Source organism: Moschus berezovskii, chromosome 1, assembly GCF_049115385.1.
Source record: "Moschus berezovskii isolate FMDL1 chromosome 1, NW_MosBer_1.0, whole genome shotgun sequence".
Classification (NCBI taxonomy): Eukaryota; Metazoa; Chordata; class Mammalia; order Artiodactyla; family Moschidae; genus Moschus; species Moschus berezovskii.
In genome coordinates this window covers 112,394,986-112,414,091 of record NC_142460.1, presented here as the reverse complement: position 1 = coordinate 112,414,091, position 19,106 = coordinate 112,394,986, and the positions used below count along the sequence as shown (strand labels likewise).

The 19,106-nt window shown below is 37.5% G+C and overlaps 1 protein-coding gene across 6 annotated transcripts in view; it reads right to left on the bottom strand.

Moving 5' to 3' along the window:
• Nucleotides 1-19,106, bottom strand: part of TBL1XR1 (TBL1X/Y related 1) — a 183,913-nt gene that overhangs the window by 37,402 nt on the left and 127,405 nt on the right. For 5 of the 6 annotated variants that reach the window (XM_088839002.1, XM_088839000.1, XM_088839011.1 and 2 more), the window contains one exon: nt 1,553-1,655. The exons of the other annotated variant lie outside the window; for it this stretch is intronic. In XM_088839002.1, the coding sequence (XP_088695128.1) occupies nt 1,553-1,610 (58 nt within the window). In that variant the 5' untranslated portion in view covers nt 1,611-1,655. The remainder of the gene's footprint in view (nt 1-1,552; nt 1,656-19,106) is intronic. 6 annotated transcript variants of the gene reach the window in all.

Below are 19,106 nucleotides of genomic sequence, written 5' to 3'. Positions count from 1 at the left end.
TTTCATAAATTAACCCAGATTATTATTTTACTCTCCCTTTTACTTGCTATATTTTCCTGCAGCAACATAAAACATCATCTGTATTTCTCATCCACTGATCCTTCACACTGTTTTTCACTTTAGTGTCTAATGCCTCAAAGCTCTGACTTAACTGGTGGTTGAATTCAAAGGCAGAAAAAGCAGTCTGTTCTGCCCCAATAACTTCTTTCTGCTACTGTCTAAAGTACTATATAACTATCCAAATGTGAGCGTTGTGCTATAGTTCCTGGGTCACTACCTTTTCCACTTTATTAATAATCATTATATCTTATGCAAAATATTCTACAGATTTTCTCTTTGGATCTGCCAGTTTACCAACTGAAAACAAAACAAAATCTATTCGTTTCAAATCTTTATAACAAGTTATCCTGCATTCTTGGTACTTTATTTTCTTCTTTTTCCCTCCCGGCCCTTGTTGGATATAATTTTCTCAGCTGTTCCAAGCCAGAGAGAAATAGTGATGTTGCCTGGGAATAGAAAATTCCCACCCAAGAGAAAAGCTCAGAACTGGAGTGCAACTGGGAATATCTCAATTAGCAGTCAATATAAAATCTAAGGCCCTGTTTAAAATCTCTGCCTAAGAAAGGAAAACTAACTAAGCCCTGGAAGAAGAATAACTGGAGTTTCAAATCAAAACTGAAGGCTCAATATCCTACTCTATTCCTTTCACCCCTCCCCCAAAAGTGACTACCAAAATTACCTTTTTATACCAAACTTTACCTTAATTAACATCCCAATAACTTTAAGTCATAATTCCTAAAATTCACACTCCAACATTTTCAACCACCAAATGATTCAATCTCATGTTAACAATCTAACTTTTCATTGCAGTCAATCTTCTCCACCATCTTATGTCCCATACAACCCAAGTTTTTCCCTCTTTTAGTTATTTTTTCCCCTTAATCCATTCTACATTTTCCCTTGTGATATTCCTTCTTTTTTAGGATAACACCTCTTAATCTGTCTATAAAACTTGGGAGATCACTAACTTAATATTTATAACAAATAACTTTCACTGATTTATGTTTCCTAATCAGCTCCTGATGAAATACCTTATTAAGATTCAGGTCAAAGATACACTTAATCAACTGGCGTAAGACAAAAGCATTATGAAAAAGCAAATTTAGCTTTTGAAATGCCTACTGCAACTAGGACCAGTAACATTAACTGAGAATTATGAATATACATTATGAAACTGATGGTAGCTGAGAATTTATATGTTCCTACCAACCGTTTGTAATAATCTCACTTCATTACAAATTATAAAAATGATCTTTGAACAGTGAAAGCCAAACCACTTGTTACAAATATTTGCCTGAGATGATTCCAACATATTTGAAAGAGTCAGAGAGTTAAACCATGCAGTAACACATAGCTTTAAAATGGCAGTCCAGACATTAAGGAAACATACAAAGTTCAACAGTTTGGACTGGTACAAATTTCAAATGCATAAAAGGTTATTTTGAGGATATTAAAATAATTTGAGGCCTATTTACTTTATGAATGTACTCACCTGACTCTTGCAAGTATCTATATACCAAGAAGTTGACCTCATCACTGCTTATACTCATCTTTATTCCCACTTAAACCATGAGGTCACAACACAGGATATAACCCTAAAAATAAAACAAAGTTAATTAAGTATTTTCTCAATAAAATATTTTTAAACAAAATGTAAACAATGTTGTAAAGACCATTTGATTTTATTAAATAATGTAAAATGAAGGTTTGATATTGCCTAATAATAAATCCTAACAAAAAAAGATACTTCCAATAGTTAGTAGTAGATTATACAATCAAAACACAGTTGGGTCTCTTTTTCTGCAACATATTGGTAAAAAAGGATTAAAAATTTACAAAAGGGCCTCCAGTATCATATTTTAATAATTACATCAAATGGCATAAAAAGTTCCTTTTTTCTCCTTAACTGTAAAAAAGTGTATTTTAAGGATTAGAAAATTATTTATATAGGAAAAGACTGACTTCAGGCTACGGGATCGGGGACCAGCGATGCATGCTGGTTTTGTTTACAAAATTTAGTAGGAATTGAAATCTCTATTTTCTCAACATCTAATCTGCAATGTTCAAGTTTCAAAAAGCTCTAGGTAGGCATAAGGCAGAGAGGTTGGAGTACAGTTCTGAAAACTCAAATGATATTCTCAGAAGCAGGGAAAGAAGGAAACTGACATATAGCTTAAATATTTCCTAACTATACGTAGCTGTTCTCATGTCACAGAGAGGATTTAAAGAAAACTCTTCTGTACGGTGCCCAACAGTAAATATGGTAGGCTCTGCCAGTCATATAGTCAGTGTCACAGCTACTCGTCTGCAGTCGCAGTGCAAGAACAGCAATGACACACGAATGACTGAGTGTGGCCATGTTCCAATAAAACAACTTATCAACACTAAAATTTGAATTTCATATGATATTCTTATGTCATAAAATATTCTTCTTTTGATTTCTTTTTCAGCACTCAAAAAATTACAACCCTTTCTTAGTTTGTGGTCCTTATAAAAGGTCAGTGGGCTGGACATGGCCCACAGACCAGCATCTCGGTTCCTTGTTTAAAAAAGGATATGCTGACGTCTATTCAGTATAAGAAAGAAAGAAAGTGAAATCACTCAGTCGTGTCCGACTCTCTGCGACCCCATGGACTGTAGCCTACCAGGCTCCTGAGTCCATGGAATTTTCCTGGCAAGAGTACTGGAGTGGGTTGCCATTTCCTTCTCTAGGGGATCTTCCCAACCCAGGGATTGAACCTGGGTGTCCAGCATTGCAGGCAGATGCTTTACTGTCTGAGCCACCAGGGAAGCCCATTCAGTATAAAGCGGTATCTAACCCCAGGCCTGTGCTGACTGTCCTGCCACATCACGGATCTATTGCAGGGTAACAATATATTTAAACCTCTCAGATTAATAAGAACTGGGCAGGCTTCTATACAATAGGAACTGCTACTGCTGTAGATCTGGAAAACCTGGTGACTGAACACTCATCAAGCTTATCTCAGAAACAAAGGAAGACAAACAAGGGGGTAGTAACAATTCCCCCAATGGACACACAAAGAGGAAGCCCTAACCAAATTCAGTGGTCTGGGAATACATCTCAGAGGAAGTGTCTTCTGTGTTCAGACCTGAAGGACAGACAGGAGAGTGACAACATGAATATCTGGGGAGGAAGGCAAAGAACCGAAGGAATTCAGTGAGCAGTTAACAGTCACGGGAAGGGATGGGTGAAGAAAAAGAAACAAAATGAAGTGAGGCTTGAGAGGAGCCTTGAAGGAATCACTTACGAGAAAACAGGGAAGAAAAAGCAGAAAACGCAGGGAAGTGGTATGATTTACATTTTAAAAAGACCATCCTGAACTCTAATATGAAAACTAGAAGGAATCTGGACTGAGGAGAGGGGGCCAAGTTAGGAAGGTGCTGGAGTCACCTAAGAGAAGACCGAAACCTGGACTGAGGCACGGTGTTGAGGAGAATCCTAGAATCCCAGGATTCCAAAGATACTCAGGAAGCAGCAGACTCAAGGGTGGGTGACTTGACACAGAGCTCAGGAAAAGAGAAGAATCAAAGGTTTCCTAAGGACATGTGGATAGGTAGTACTTCATTTACTGAGATGAGAAACCATGGAAGAAAAGTAAATACCATCCTCATGTGAAGAAGAAGGCACCTCCTCCCATTTAATTTCAAATAGTACAACTAATCGCCTGAATGTGATATATATATATATACACACACGTCACACTGAACAGAATGATACAGGTGAACACTCCTCTGATCACTGGCTCAGGACATCTCATCCAGATGCCCCTGTGGTACACAGGAGGATCTGAGCTCTGGAGGAGATCCTGCTCAACTCTACCCTGACCCACAGGAATGGGTAACAGTGTGCTTGGCACACACAGTAGGTATAACACAAGAGACAATTCTGAAAGCCTGGTGACTGAATGATTTAAAAAATAAAACCACCACACCCATCATATGATTACATATAATACCCATTATATGGCAGGCATTAAGTCACAACTTGACCAACCATGGATATCTGTCAGGGAAACACTGAGTCACTGATTGATGAAAAGGATCTCCCAAAATGAGCTCAGTCAGGTGGAATCCTAGTGAAACAACTAGTGAAGAAAATAAGAGTATTCTTTTCCTCTAAATTATCATTCAGTCTAATATTAAAATAATGAATATGGAACTGAAGTACCTAAGATGTACAAATTTTTTTAAATGCCTGATTCCGATACACAAAGGTCACCAAAATGTCTCAAATTAAAGTAGTTATCAGTAGTGCTTCTGTATCATTTAATGTATCTTGGGGCAAAGAAAAACACAAGTCAAAATGATATAAATTATTGTCTGTAAAAACTCTCATAATAAATACATGCTGGTGGCATACTTTTTTAAAGTCAACAAGAAATACCAAACACGAAGAGCAGGAGAGTTCTTATCTGTTCAAATTGCTGTGAATGGGTTTATTACATTGATCATAGTACTGTATTAGTTTCTGTAACCAAAAGTAAAATTTTTAAGAGAAAGGGGTAAACTGTTCAAATTTTAAAAGGGTTACTCTAGCTTTAGTTCTACTTCAGCTAGCTCATACTTTCAGAGAGAAAGATCACGGTTTTCACTTATACCAAACATACTCCTAGGGCGGACAAAGCACTGTGCTAAGAGGTAAGGCAGGAGAAGGGGACGACAGAGGATGAAATGGTTGGATGGCATCACTGACTCAATGTGTGAGCAAGCGCCGGGAGTTGGTGAAGGATGGGGAAGCCTGGAGTGCTGCAGTCCATGGGGTTGCCGAGTCAGACATGACTGAGCGACTGAACAAAGAGCTAGGAATAGACACGTGAAGTAAAGTTGTCCCAAGCCCTGCAGAAGTTACAGTTTTTCGGTTAAGAGAAACATACAAGCAAATGTGGCCAAAAAAAAAAAAAGGCATAGTAAAGTTAAGACAACTCTGTATTAAAAGTTTCAGTCATAGTAGCAATAAAACTACATAGGCTTTTTATTTAAAGACCTGAGTTTATCCTCTTATAAAGACACTCAATTCTAGAATAAGGTTCAGTATGAAATTAGTCTGTTTAAAGTCTAACATCAAAAGGAAACCTGAAAAGAACAGGAAATATTAGACGTTAAAAACAAACAAGACAAGTTAAGACGTTTCCTGATTGAAAGCTTGTTTTCACTTTCAAAATATCTAAAAAACCTGGATGCCAGAGAACAAAAATTAGAGAAAATGCCACCACTTCAGTAGTGGACTCACTGCAGCTTTACAGAACAGGTCCATTTTGATTTGTTTACACATCTATGATGTAGTCTTCATCTGCCCCAAGTGAAGACCGGATACGCAAAGACTAGCCACAACCGATCTTCAGAAGGCACACAAAAACCTTCCTGCCATACCTTTTCCACGGTGGTATCTTTCATAACATCTATGTTTAAAAAAGGTCACAAGGTAACAGTAAGACACTGATCCAATCTACTCTGTACCAAACAGGTATGAGTCTCGATATCACGTCTGGTAGAGGTTTAAAAGAAGTTCTGCCTCAAGGAGCTGAAAAGACTTAAACAAGACATCCAAAATAAGCACTTCCTAAAATCACAAAGCACCTATTTGTATATTCTGCCTGATCATACTTATTCAGCCCTAAAAAGTAAATGACCTAGTTCTAAAAACATATACATATTAAATATCTCTGTACTTTCTTAACTCTCAGAAACAGCTTGCAAAATCATAAAAGCTTTTATTCAAACCTCCATCAGTTATGGGCAATGAAATTACTTAATTCAAACCCACAGCTATATTAAAGCAGCCAGAGTAAAAACAAAAACTGCAATCTTAATTAACATTTAGCTGAGTGTTTATATGTAAAACTACACTAAATACTCTAATGTTTAGTATGAACTATTTTACTTCCAGGCTTCACAGACAAAAATCTAGCAAGTATTACATAAACAGGATTGTTGATGTAAGTCAGGTATAATTGCTTCAACCAAATATACATGGTATTTTCAGCATCACAAAACTGAGTTCAGCATTCACACACTGGATAACAACTGCTCCAAATATTAAACTGTCTCCTCATTTGTTCTTCCACATATCTGGTACCACATTTCTGCCTTTGGCCTCAAACAGAACAGACTTGATACTCTTTTCTGATACCATATCCAGAGCATATCAAAGTCCAACTATGATTCTAAATCACACTATTTTAAATCTACAAGATTGGAAAAATAATGAAAGTTATGGACAAAGAAAAAAAAATTAAAAGCTTTTCTGAAATCTACTTACAACACATTATTTAGAGGTCTGAAAACTTCCTGAAGGCTCTAAATTCAAATGCACGATTAAAATCTCCTCATCTTAGAAAAATAATTTAGTCCAAAATGTAGTGGTGGAACTTTCTTGGAGGTCCAGTGGCTAAGACTCTGCACCCCTGATGCAAACGATCAGTTTAATTCCTGGTTGGGGAACTAGATCACATATGCCACAACTAAAGATCCCGCAACAAAGATCGAGTGCTGCAGCCAGATAAATAAAAATAGATACTAGGAGAAAAAAATCAAAAACCAAAATGTACAGTGGTGGCATATCATCCCATGGCAGACACATTAGTTTCATTTTTGCTTTGCTCAACATTTAGATGATTTTAAATTATTCTAAGACTCCAAGACAGGCTTCAGCAAGATGTGAACCGTGAACTTCCAGATGTTTAAGCTGGTTTTAGAAAAGGCAGAGGAACCAGAGATCAAATTGCCAACATCCGCTGGATCATGGAAAAAGCAAAAGAGTTCCAGAAAAACATCTATTTCTGCCTTACGGATATGCCAAAGCCTTTGACTGTGTGGATCATAATAAACTGTGGAAAATTCTAAAAGAGATGGGAATACCAGACCTGCCTCCTGAGAAACCTATATGCAGGTCAGGAAGCAACAGTTAGAACTGGACATGGAACAACAGACTGGTTCCAAATAGGAAAAAGAGTACGTCAAGGCTGTATATTGTCATCCTGCTTATTTAACTTATACGCAGAGTACATCCTGAGGAATGCTGGGCTGGAAGAAGCACAAGCTGGAATCAAGATTTCCAGGAGAAATATCAATAACCTCAGATATGCAGATGACACCACCCTTATGGCAGAAAGTGAAAAAGCCTCTTGATGAAAGTGAAAGAGGAGAGTGAAAAAGTTGGCTTGAAGCTCAACATCCAGAAAACTAAGATCATGGCATCTGGTCCCATCACTTCAAGGGAAATAGATGGGGAAAACAGTGGAAACAGTGTCCCAAGGAAAGTTATGACCAACCTAGACAGCATATTAAAAAGCAGAAACATTACTTTGCCAACCAAGGTCCGTCTAGTCAAAGCTATGGTTTTTCCAGTGGTCATGTATGGATGTGAGAGTTGGACTGTGAAGAAAGCTGATCGCCAAAGAATTGATGCTTTTGAACTGTGGTGCTGGAGAAGACTCTTGAGGGTCCCTTGGACTGCAAGGAGATCCAACCAGTCCATTCTAAAGGAGATCAATCCTGGGTGTTCATTGGAAGGACTGATGCTGAAACTTCAATACTTTGGCCACCTCATGCGAAGAGTTGACTCACTGGAAAAGACTCTGATGCGGGAGGGGTTGGGGGAGGGAGGAGAAGGGGGACGACAGAGAATGAGATGGCTGCATGGCATCACCGACTTGATGGACATGAGTTTGAGTGAACTCCGGGAGTTGGTGATGGACAGGGAGGCCTGGCGTGCTGTGATTCTTGGGGTCACAAAGAGTCGGACACAACTGAGCGACTGAACTGAAGACTCTTATAATAATATTTATGCTTCTAGTTGTTTCTTTTTCCATTTCTTTTGGTAGCTGTGCATTTATGAATAGTGCTCATAATCAGGAAAACTCCCTAAAAGTAAATTACTGGACCAAAGGGAAAAGATAAACAGCTATTTCGATTCTTAATGAATACCAACAAATTAGATCCACTCAAAAGACTGAACCAATTCAAGATCCTTCCAGCTGAAACATTAGTAAAATATTCAACGTAACCAATAATAAACAACAGCAACAAAAAACATGCTGGCCAGCCATAACATTAGAAACATTTTAAAATACTACTCAACATTATGAAGACTGTGACAAAACAGAAACTGTATCTTTATACATAGTATCTACAAACACTGGTCATAGCTATTTAATAGTTGAAAAAAGAGCAACAATATTAAAAGCTGCTATAAGAACTCTGATGTTAAAATAACAAATAACTGTCAAACAGTGTGACCTTGGACACCTTTTGGATACCCTTCCAAATAAATGTTAAAAACACAAGAGGGGCCCAAGTGACTGATATGCTGGGAGTCCATCTAGCAGAAAGTAAGATTCAGGCTTCTCTGGAACTCAGCAGCTGAGACACCATGCGATCGTAATTAGCAAGATGAAAACTGTGGCTTGCCTCTTGCAGAATCTGCAGCCACTGTCTAAGGAAAGACAACACAGCAACTGCTTTCCATCTGGAGAATTATTCCATTCTCAGCCCTGTGGTTTACATGGGACAGACATCCTGATCCAAAGGAAGGTACTTAATTTGCTTAAGCCAACCAGCAAATCATATCTTTGGTTTAGGGTTGACACCTCTCCTCCACAGACACACACCATATCCCCTCCCTGTATCTCAACTCAATCACTCCCAGGAAGTGAAACGCTAGCAGAAGACATGTTGATTTCTATAAAGTCAACCTCCTTTCAGAGAGGAGTGGGCAGGCAACAAGGGCACTATGTGAAGCTTGGGATGAATGTGTATCACTGAGGTCAGATAGAGGTATCAGAGGCAGAGAAGGAGGGCAACGCAGAAACAGGAGAAGCTGTGTCCTGGATGACATTAAATGTCTATCTTTCAATTAGATCAAGTACTATCTGAAGCTATTTACCACTGTATTTTGGTTAAAGAAGTCAAAAATGAATTTTATTGTCTAATCTAGAAGATTTGTCAATTGCAACCGAAGGAGGGCAGACAACAAAGAAATGTTTTAAAACAAGAAAGTGCCTAAAGTTAGTGACAGATCTGGAAAAATAAGCGTGGGGTGTGGGGGTGGGTGTCGAGGGAAGGTGGGTGTCTAAAATCCCAATTGTTTCCACATTGGAAAGAGGACAGACTTACCTTACAGACTCTGGGGAGTCCCACTTCGTATGTGTTAAACTAGAGGTAAAACAGAAGACATCCCAGCAGAAATGCTCCAGAATATAGTATTACAATTCGCTGTTCATGGAAAGTGGTACCTCTGGTTCTGCTCCCTTCACACAGGAAGGTCACATTTTCAGCTACTTATATTACTTTGGGGTGATAAACCAACCCAAACAAATGCTGACTACATGCATTTGTGGGGGTGGGGTAATGACAAGTGAAAAGGAAACGCAATAGCCACGCTAAAGCCTATAGGGGTAAAACGCACTAAAGCACTATTTTTCTGACATTTATTTTATTCACTCATTTAAAGGAGAATGAGCGCTTCCAATGTGTAAGGCACCATGACAGATGCTGGGGACATGGCTAAACAATCTAAATCATGGCCAGATCGTGTGACTTTACAAGTTGCTGGGAAGAAAAAGAACAATTCCAACTATAAATTTTAATATACAGATCTATGTATTTAGAAATGTCACTCAAATACTACACCTTCTTCAGAGAAGGAAAAACAAAGTATAGAATCTATAATGTAAAAGAATGTAATAACTATAAAAAGAAACCAAATTCTTAGCACCAGGAGGTTCTAGGAAATTGTTAATTCCAAGGCATGACATATGTTGCCAAGGACCCACGGACACCACAGGGTATCACTACACAGCTTACATGGACCTTGATATCAGTGGCAGTCCTAAATAGTCAGTTAGCCACTGCAGTCACAAGCAAATGAATTGTAATATTTTGCTATATAAATAACAGCTTCTCAACTCATAAAGAATCATGCATCAAAACTTGTTGGGTTTAAGTTCTCAATCTGTCTGTGGAGTAACGTAACAGTTCATCCACTGCCATGCTACCTCAGTGGGTTACCATAGGAAACTGGCAAACTGTCTTGTTAAAACCACGTGCATGCATGCATGTGAGGTCACTGTAGTCGTGTCTAACTCTGTGCGACCCTATGGACTGCAGCCCACCAGACCCTATGGACAGAGCCCACCTCTCTGTCCATGGGGATTCTCCAGGAAAGAATACTGGAGTGGGTTGCCATGCCCTCCTCCAGGTGATCTTCCCAACCCAGGGATCCAACCTGCATCTCTTATGTCTCCTGCATTGGCAGGTGGGTTCTTTACCACTAGCACCACCTGGGAAGCCCATAGGAAACTGTCTTGTTAAAACCATGACACGCTGCAAAAAATACCAAACTATGACAACTAACCACACACAGTGTAAGGAGGGGAACTGAAATAGAGTGAGGAAAGAAATTAGTTTACCGGTTAGTGAAGTCACTGGTGCCTCTAGAATTTATGCTGAAGCCCAACCTGCAGGATTATAGAAAGTGACTTTATTTGAAGAGGGGGTCTTTGAAGAGGTGATTACATTAAAGTGAAGTCATTAGGGTGAATCTTTCATAATGTGAACACAACCCAACATGACGAGTGTCCTTTTATGAGGCAGAAGAGACACCAGGAATGCATGTGCACAGAGAAAGACCACGTGAAGAGGCAAGAAGGCAACCACCGGCGAGTCAGGGAGCGGCCTCGGGAGAAACCAAACCCGCCAGCACTTTCAGCCTGGACTTTCCCAGAACTGTGAGGAAATGAACTTCTGTTGTTTTATAAGCCACTCAGTCTGCGATATTTTGTTATGGCGGCCCTAGAAAACTGATACACACCCAACATCACAAATTCTGTAAAACTCTGATCATTCACTGGAGACTTTTAAAATATTGATGGTCACGATTGCCAGGGTTTATCTTTTCAAAAATTTGCCTCTATTTTTAGGAATCTATCCTGTCCTGTAATTGCCCAAAACAGCTGCATGTCCTATAATCTGTCAAAGCTGATGACATTAACAGCATACATTAGCACTTCAATGCCCCTTTGTTCTCCCCACTCCCCAAGAAACACTCTCACAAACAGCACACACACACACACACACACAAAATGCGTTACTCTTCGTTTCCCACTTCTTTAAAAATAATTCAAATCCTACTAAGGTAATAACACATTTGTGTACATAAAATATGGTACATTGAAGAGGTGTACTTTAAGACTTAGCTCTGACGTCTTTGACAAATAGCTTAAAATGTGTATAAACTTTTACGATGCTAAAGCTTAAAAGATTTCACAAAATTATATTAGACTAAATGAAATCATATTTACAAAACTTACCCTTGAAAAGCTGTAAAATGTAACAAATCAGGATTCAAAGAGAGATAATCTCAAGAAAAAACATTAAGCTCTAATTGCAATGTGTTATCTCAGCTTATTTTAGTACTAACCAAACTTAAAATATAAAACCCTGTACAATAAAACCAAATTATTTGGTTGATTTCTTAAATATTAATGACAAACAACAGCATATGTTCTTTTTATAGAGCCTTAGCCCTGGACTACAACCACGGCTTATTTGCCCAACATTTTAAAGACGTCTTTATATGTATGCCTATAATACTAAGTCCAAAGAGAAGCAAAGAATTTTCTTAAACATTCTACCACTCTTGACAGTAAGATAAATGCTAAATTTAAACTATATTTTTAAGGACACAATCTCATGAGACAATTTTTATTCACACTATTAAAAAGGAGAAAATATCCTTTTAAGCTAATTAGTCCTATATCTCATCTTCATGTAAGCATTTTAAGGGTATCTTTAATAATTTGAATATAATGCTCTAGTGAAAAGTTTATAGTATCCACTCCCAGCTCCCTCTCCAAGAGAAACAAATACAATTTTAAAAAATAGGCAGACAAAATAGTTTTTGAAGGGAAATTAGCAGGTACTGGCATTGACTTTTACTTTCCAATTATGGCACATGAGCATCTTTCAGATAGTTTTCCTAAGGATGTGCCTAGCAATATGTGTATTTTACAGAAAGATTAACTTTTTTTTTTTTCCTAAACAAATCAAAGGTTTGTGGCAGCCCTGCACTGTCAAATGATGGTTAAAATTTATTATCACTAAAAGTATTTTTTAAATTAAGGTATGTTATTTTTAAGACATAATGCTCTTATTACAGACCCTATTTTTACACTACTGTGTAAACATAACTTTTATACTCACTAGGAAACCAAAAAAATTAATATGACTCCTTTTATTGTGATGGTCTGGAACCAAACCTGCAATATCTCTGAAGAATATCTGTAACTATAGGCAATTTTTATGGGTTTTTTTTTTTTCTTTTGGCTGTTGTTGCTTTGTTTTGTTATCATATTTATGGTCAACAAAGCTGGTGAATCTTAATTTAAAGCATAACTTAGAAGAGGTAAACTTGTAAGATACTTTTCTTGTCCTTGCCTTTTCCATTGGAATCCAGAGCTCTCATGTAAATTAAAAATAACATGAAAGAGAAGTCAGATCTCAGGTATCCTGTGTGATTTTAGACAATGTGACTCTTTCGGGCCTCTGTTCCTTCATCGCGAAAACGAGGGAAGTGAAGCGGATAGTCTCTCTTCCTGCTAAACCTCAATGATTTGAGTATTACATTACAGAATATTACATAAAAATCCTGCAGGCTCACAGGACTAGATGACATAGTGGTTTTTAATAAATCATTTTATAACAGGCTTATGAGTGCATTACGAGGTTTTTAAAACTGTCAGACCTCAGGTGGACATCTCCAAGAATCAGGAGAAGGGGAAACAAATGAGTCCACCTCATTAAGAAATGTTTGAGTACTTACTACACATAGCGCTTATTAGGCAAATGGTAACCACTTTTTCATCAGAAACTGAGACTTCTAATGTCGGTCAATTGTTTCAACTTGATCTATACCAGGAGTGTTTACAAACTCTGGCCTGTATGTAAATCCCAACCCATTACCCATTTTTGTTTAGCCCACAATACCTTGTGGTTTTCACAAAACAATGAACTGTTTTTACAGAATATTTGTAGTTGATTTGATGATAGGGAACACTACCTTTGAATCCCAATAAGCTTTTAAGAATCTCAGCAAAGCTCTCTAGGCTGAGTAAACTAGCAACTAGCATGTATTATGTGAAGAGCCAACTTTACTTGTGGACTTCAACTTCCCAAACGTAAAAAAGTAGCTGTTCAATATGAATCAAGGATGGACTCAACAAATATGTGTTAAATGACTGACTAAACACAGTCAAGGAACACTGACAGGGGAATGAGGAAAGATAAGAAATTAAAACTCTAAGTTAACAGAAGACAGACCATAGTTGTGTTTCGTCTTTTTCAACTACTGAGCAGTAACTGCTCATTCCTGTCCGTCTGTGAAGGAAGTCTGGAAATTAAAGTAAGGTAAGAAAATGAACATTAAGAACCTAGTTCCCTCCTACTAGCAAGAAAAGCTCTGAGTTTATTTGAATGGGAACCAACATCAGAAAGATAAAAGCAGTTTATTCAAAACCTTACCATTCTGATTTTGGAACAGGAATGTTATAAGGACCCATAAGACTGGAACACAACTAAAAGCACAGTTACCTAAATGAACGGAAACTTGGCTTAAAACTGAGATATCACAGGCAAAATACAGAGAATAAGGTACCAGGTGTAACAAACTCATTGAGTTATTTAAACAAATACTACCTATAACAGTATTTATGAAACAATTTATTGGATAAGAAATATCCTTTCGTTCCTGGAAAAAAAAAGACTAAGTCGGTAACAACAAGACAGCTAAGCCCTAAGTGAATCAAAACAAGTGTCCACAGATTGGTTACACTCAGTAAATTCTTTGGAGGAACAGAAGTAAAAACGTGAGGAAGACTGCTCTGGTAGCAGAGATGTATGACTGATACAGATCAAGAGTCCAAGTAGAGGGAAAAAAATGTAAAGAGGTTAGCATTAATCCCAGTGGGCAATACGTGCTTGTTCAAATCAAGTGAAGATGACTTTAAAACCAGTTTTAAAACTCAGACAGCAAACTGAAAACACATATACACCCTCAACACACACACATACAACATAGGTGTTAGTAAATCTTGAAGACAAAAGTCAAAAGAAAATGAAGTGGATATTGCTGATATGTATGAATTGAGGCAGGCTTTCCAGTTTTATTGAAAAAGGAGTAAGAACAGATTTCATCATGAAAATCTCATAGGTCAATTTCACAGGTTAAGAGAAAAGGGACAGTAGTACAAGCCTGTAAGAGTTTCTGTTTAAAAAAACGACAAAAACACCACGCAGAAACAAATCAAGAACATCACTCCATAATCAAACTTTGTCCATCCTTTAGAAGTACTCTTACCTGGTCAGGTTATGTAGACTCTATAATGGCAAACATAGACTTTTAATAGTCTCTTAATAGAAGATACTTCTATTTTATAGTACATGTACTTCCTTGCTAACACTGTTCAAAGTGCTCAAACCCAAAAACAAGATTCGTTATCTTTGTCATACCCATAACAAAGATCAATTATTTTATTTAGTATAAAAATTAGGTGTCAAAGTGAGGTCTACAGACCCCCAGGTTGATCTTTAAGGGGTCTTAGATATCAAAATTATTCCTTTTATATTTATATTCCTTTAATATTTATAAGATACAAATATTAATTCTTTTCCACTGAATTGATATTTATACTGCTATTATAAACCAATAGTTGGTAAAATGGCTCACATCTTAGTAAAAATCAAGGTACTAAAACTTCATTGCATTAGCAGTTATCATACTATTCACTGTTGTTCAGGTGCTGCTGCTGCTGCTAAGTCGCTTCAGTCGTGTCTGACTCTGTGCGACTCCATGGACTGCAGCCTAACAGGCTCCTCCATCCATGGATTTTCCAGGCAAGAGCACTGGAGTGGGTTGCCGTTGCCTACTCTGGTTTAGGTGCCAAGTCCTGTCTGACTTTTTTGCGACCCCAGGGACAACAGCCTGCCAGGATCCTCTGTCCATGGGATTTCCCAGGCAAGAATACTAGAGTGGGTTGCCATTTCTTTTTCCAGGGGATCTTCCCAACCCAGGGATCAAAACCACATCTCCTGCTTCTAAGGAGGCGTGCTTCTAAGGAGGCATGCTCAGTCGCTCAGTCGTGTCTGACTCTGCGAACCATGAACCGCAGCCTGCCAAGCTCCTGACTGAACATGCAATTCTTGCATCTCTTGCATTTCCTGCACTGGCAGGCGGATTCTTTACCACCGAGCCACCTGGGAAATCCCCACACTATTCACTACTATACACTTAAATAACAAACAAAAACCCCACAGAAAAATTCAGCACTGAAGAGGCTCCTTGATGAAGCAAGAAAAACAATTTTATTAAAATTTTAACCTCAAAATACATCTTTGCAATATCCTCTGTAACAAAAAATACACAGTACTTCTGATGCATACTAAAACGATGGCTGTCTCAGAAAGCACTACGGAAATTGAACTGGTTACTTTTTTCATGGAATACTGTTTTTACTTCAAACAACTGACAAAGTATGGTTTTTCAGACTGAGAATTTGGCAGACATTTTCTTGCAAACAAACAAAGTGAAACTGTCACTTTTAAGAAAACAACTAACAATATTTGTTGGCAAGAATAAAACTTAAGCTTTTAAGAGATAATTAGGATTTGGAAAATCTATCAGCCACCATGAGCTTCCCAATACTACTCCAGAACTCCTGTGATGAGATGAGTGGAGGTGTTAATGACTAGTTTTTTATATTGTATAATGAACATTTGGAAGATCTGTATAACTCAATGAACAAATATTTTCCCAATGACTAGTATAAAATTATGCATGAAAAAACAGTCCATTCAAAGTTCAAGAGAAACTAGTGGATTTTAATATGATAGAATACAAAAAGTTCACTGACACAACTTCAGATCTTGCAGTGCAACTAACCCTTAAACTAGCCAGTTGCTGAGATGTGGAATAGTATCAAAAGAGAATATCCAAATTTATTTGGAAAATGAGTCTTATTTTAATTTTAAAAATTTACAACCCTATCTTTAAAAGGCCATATTTTTTCTTAAATTCCAACTGTAACAATGTTTCTCAACTTGTGAATGCATAAGCAGATGTGAGAATCCAGCTGTCTTCTACTAAGCCAGAGATTAACAGAAAGATTTTCAAACATTTAAAACAATGCATGGAAAACGTTTGTCTTGGAAATTAATTTTCATAAGACATACTATGTGTGTTAACATTATAGATGGGTTTGTTACTGTTACATTAAGATGCATTAGTATTATAAAATTTCACAGTTTTAATTTCTGATGCAGCATATATTGATAGCTATAGCCCATTTAAAGAAAAATTTTCTGGAGTCATTAATAAATTAAGAATGTAATGAGATACTAAGTCTAAAATGCTTGAGACCTCCTAATATAAAAATTTATTCCCTCATGGAAATATTGGTGCTAACCTTCTTTGGAAAAATTCAAGAGTTTCCCTGGGGATATAGACCACTTAAGCCACAATATTGTTCATATTGGAACATGACGTAAATCATGATCAGTATGATCTGTTATGTTCATATTACATTAGGTAGCCAGTAAATTTATACCTCATCAACAAAAAAGGGTACTCAACAGCCGTAAACATCTTCATGCAAAAGTTCTAGTTTTGATAAAACATGAAATATAGGAGCAAAAATATGAGGGGGTGAAAATTACACATTTCCTGAGACTATACCTCTAAATGAACTTCTTTCCAGACACAGACACTTGATTCAATAATTTTACTGAAATTCAGTTTGTCCCTCATTCAACATTTATTGAGTGCCACCGACTCGATGGACATGAGTTTGAGTGAACTCTGGGAGTCGGTGATGGACAGGGAGGCCTGGCATGCTGTGATTCATGGGGTCGCGAAGAGTCGGACACGACTGAGCAACTGAACTGAACTGAATATATGCCTGGCACTGTTCTAGGTATTGAATGCAGTAATAGTACAGAAATCTATTAATACAAAGAATTATATTGGACAGAACAGTCTTCACAGACAAATTCTAGGTCGCGTCCCATATTTTGCCAAATTCTTTCATGAAAAGCTGTACAAAAGGTGTGGAGGCTGTGGCAAGGGAGCACTGCCACCATGACACGCTTCCTCCTCTAATGGCGTGGACTCCCACCACCCTCCATGTCTGCCCAACCACATCATTCACGTTAAGAGAAATCTCTTCTCCACCAACTGAAACAGGAAGCTAGCCTCTGTCTTTCAGTTCTTTATACAACAAAACACTGATAAATAACAATGGTTTGATGTCCTGCTTTCCAAGAACTTATAACAAATGCATAAATATAGTGCCTTAACTCAGAATTTCTCACATTTGAGTAGTTATCAAGTACCTTCTACAAGAAAACAAAGTAGCACAATAGTCCCAAGAGTTGGCTTTTACTGTATCACCAAATTATAAATAAAAACACTATGCATAGTCCTTAACTGATAGCACTTCCAACTAAAACTTAAAAAAAAAAAAATTTCCTATCACTACCAAGGTACTGTATGTAAAATGTCTATTACAGGATTAAAATAAATAGTCTAAACTAAACTATGTTGTGTACGCTATTTTAACACTATCACATGGACAAAAATTCTTCAAATTTCTTATGGAGAAAATTACTAACCCAGAATATATTTGCAGTCGGTGGACCTTACACACTGTCATCTAACAATGTCAAAAAGTGATATAAAGTGGGAGACCTGAAGACAAGAAGAAATGTTTGAGAAGGTGGCTGCTCTCAGGCCTTCAATTTATCATTCCTAATATAATCTTGTAAGAAATGGCCAATAATGATATGAGTAATTATACTACTTGTATGATTAATAAAATGCAAGTCTATTTCAACACAAATGTAAATTTGTTTTTCATTTACTGGCAACTTATGTAACACAGGGGCTTCCCTGCTGGCTCAGAGGTTAAAGCGTCTGCCCGCAATGCGGGAGACTCGGGTTCGATCCCCGGGTTGGGAAGATCCCCTGGAGAAGGAAATGGCAACCCACTCCAGTATTCTTGCCTGGAGAATCCCATGGAGAGAGGAGCCTGGTAGGCTTCAGTCCACGGGGTCACAAAGCGTTGGACATGACTGAGTGACTTCACTTTCACTTTCTTTATATAACATATAATTCAACCTTCAAAAACATATATGCACATATGTCTCAGGAACTTTTAAAGTTTAATTGGTGTTTTAATACAAATAGACATCTTACACTTTATAAATAATAGACTTTGTAAATAACTATAAATAATATAAATCTTAGACTTTATAAAATAAATTCATCATATATAAAGATGAATATAATCACATGCCTAACAAGCTGGCAACAGAACAGAACACTACATTAAAAAAAAAAAAAGATAGACCAAGACACAAATGAACTTGGGGGAAGTGTAGTGTATCACTTTGAGGTTAATAAAGGAGTAGTGTATTACCTAGAGGCTAATAAAAACTAAACGAACACAAAACTATATGTTCAGGGCAAGCTGGGAGAATGTCTGACTAAGGTAGACGGTTTAGCCCCATGGTTTTTCAAAATCTGCTGTATATTATGTCATCTGGGGAACTCTGAAAAAGCCTGCTGTCTATGTAGCATCCTAAACTAATTAAACCAGAATCTCTGGAGGTGGGAGCCAGACAGCAGTATTTATGAAAGATTTCTAGGTGAATACAATACACAGCAAAGTTTGGGAAGCCCTTGTTCACCCTATTGAAAGCAATCTGATAATCTGTGCAAAACGTGATGACTTAAAAGCAGCTCTTCAGATCACAGAGAAAGCACTTTCAAAATTCATGTGTCCTTTTCTATCAGTTTCCTAGGGTGGCTATAGCAAGGTGCCACAAACTGAGTAGCTAAAAACAACACAAACGTATTGTCTTAGTTATGGAGGCTGAAAGTCTGAAATCACGTTTTTGGCAGGGTCATGTACTCTCCAAAGGTTCTACAGGAAGATCTTCCCTTGCCTCTTCCAGTTTTGGGTAGTGGCCCCAGG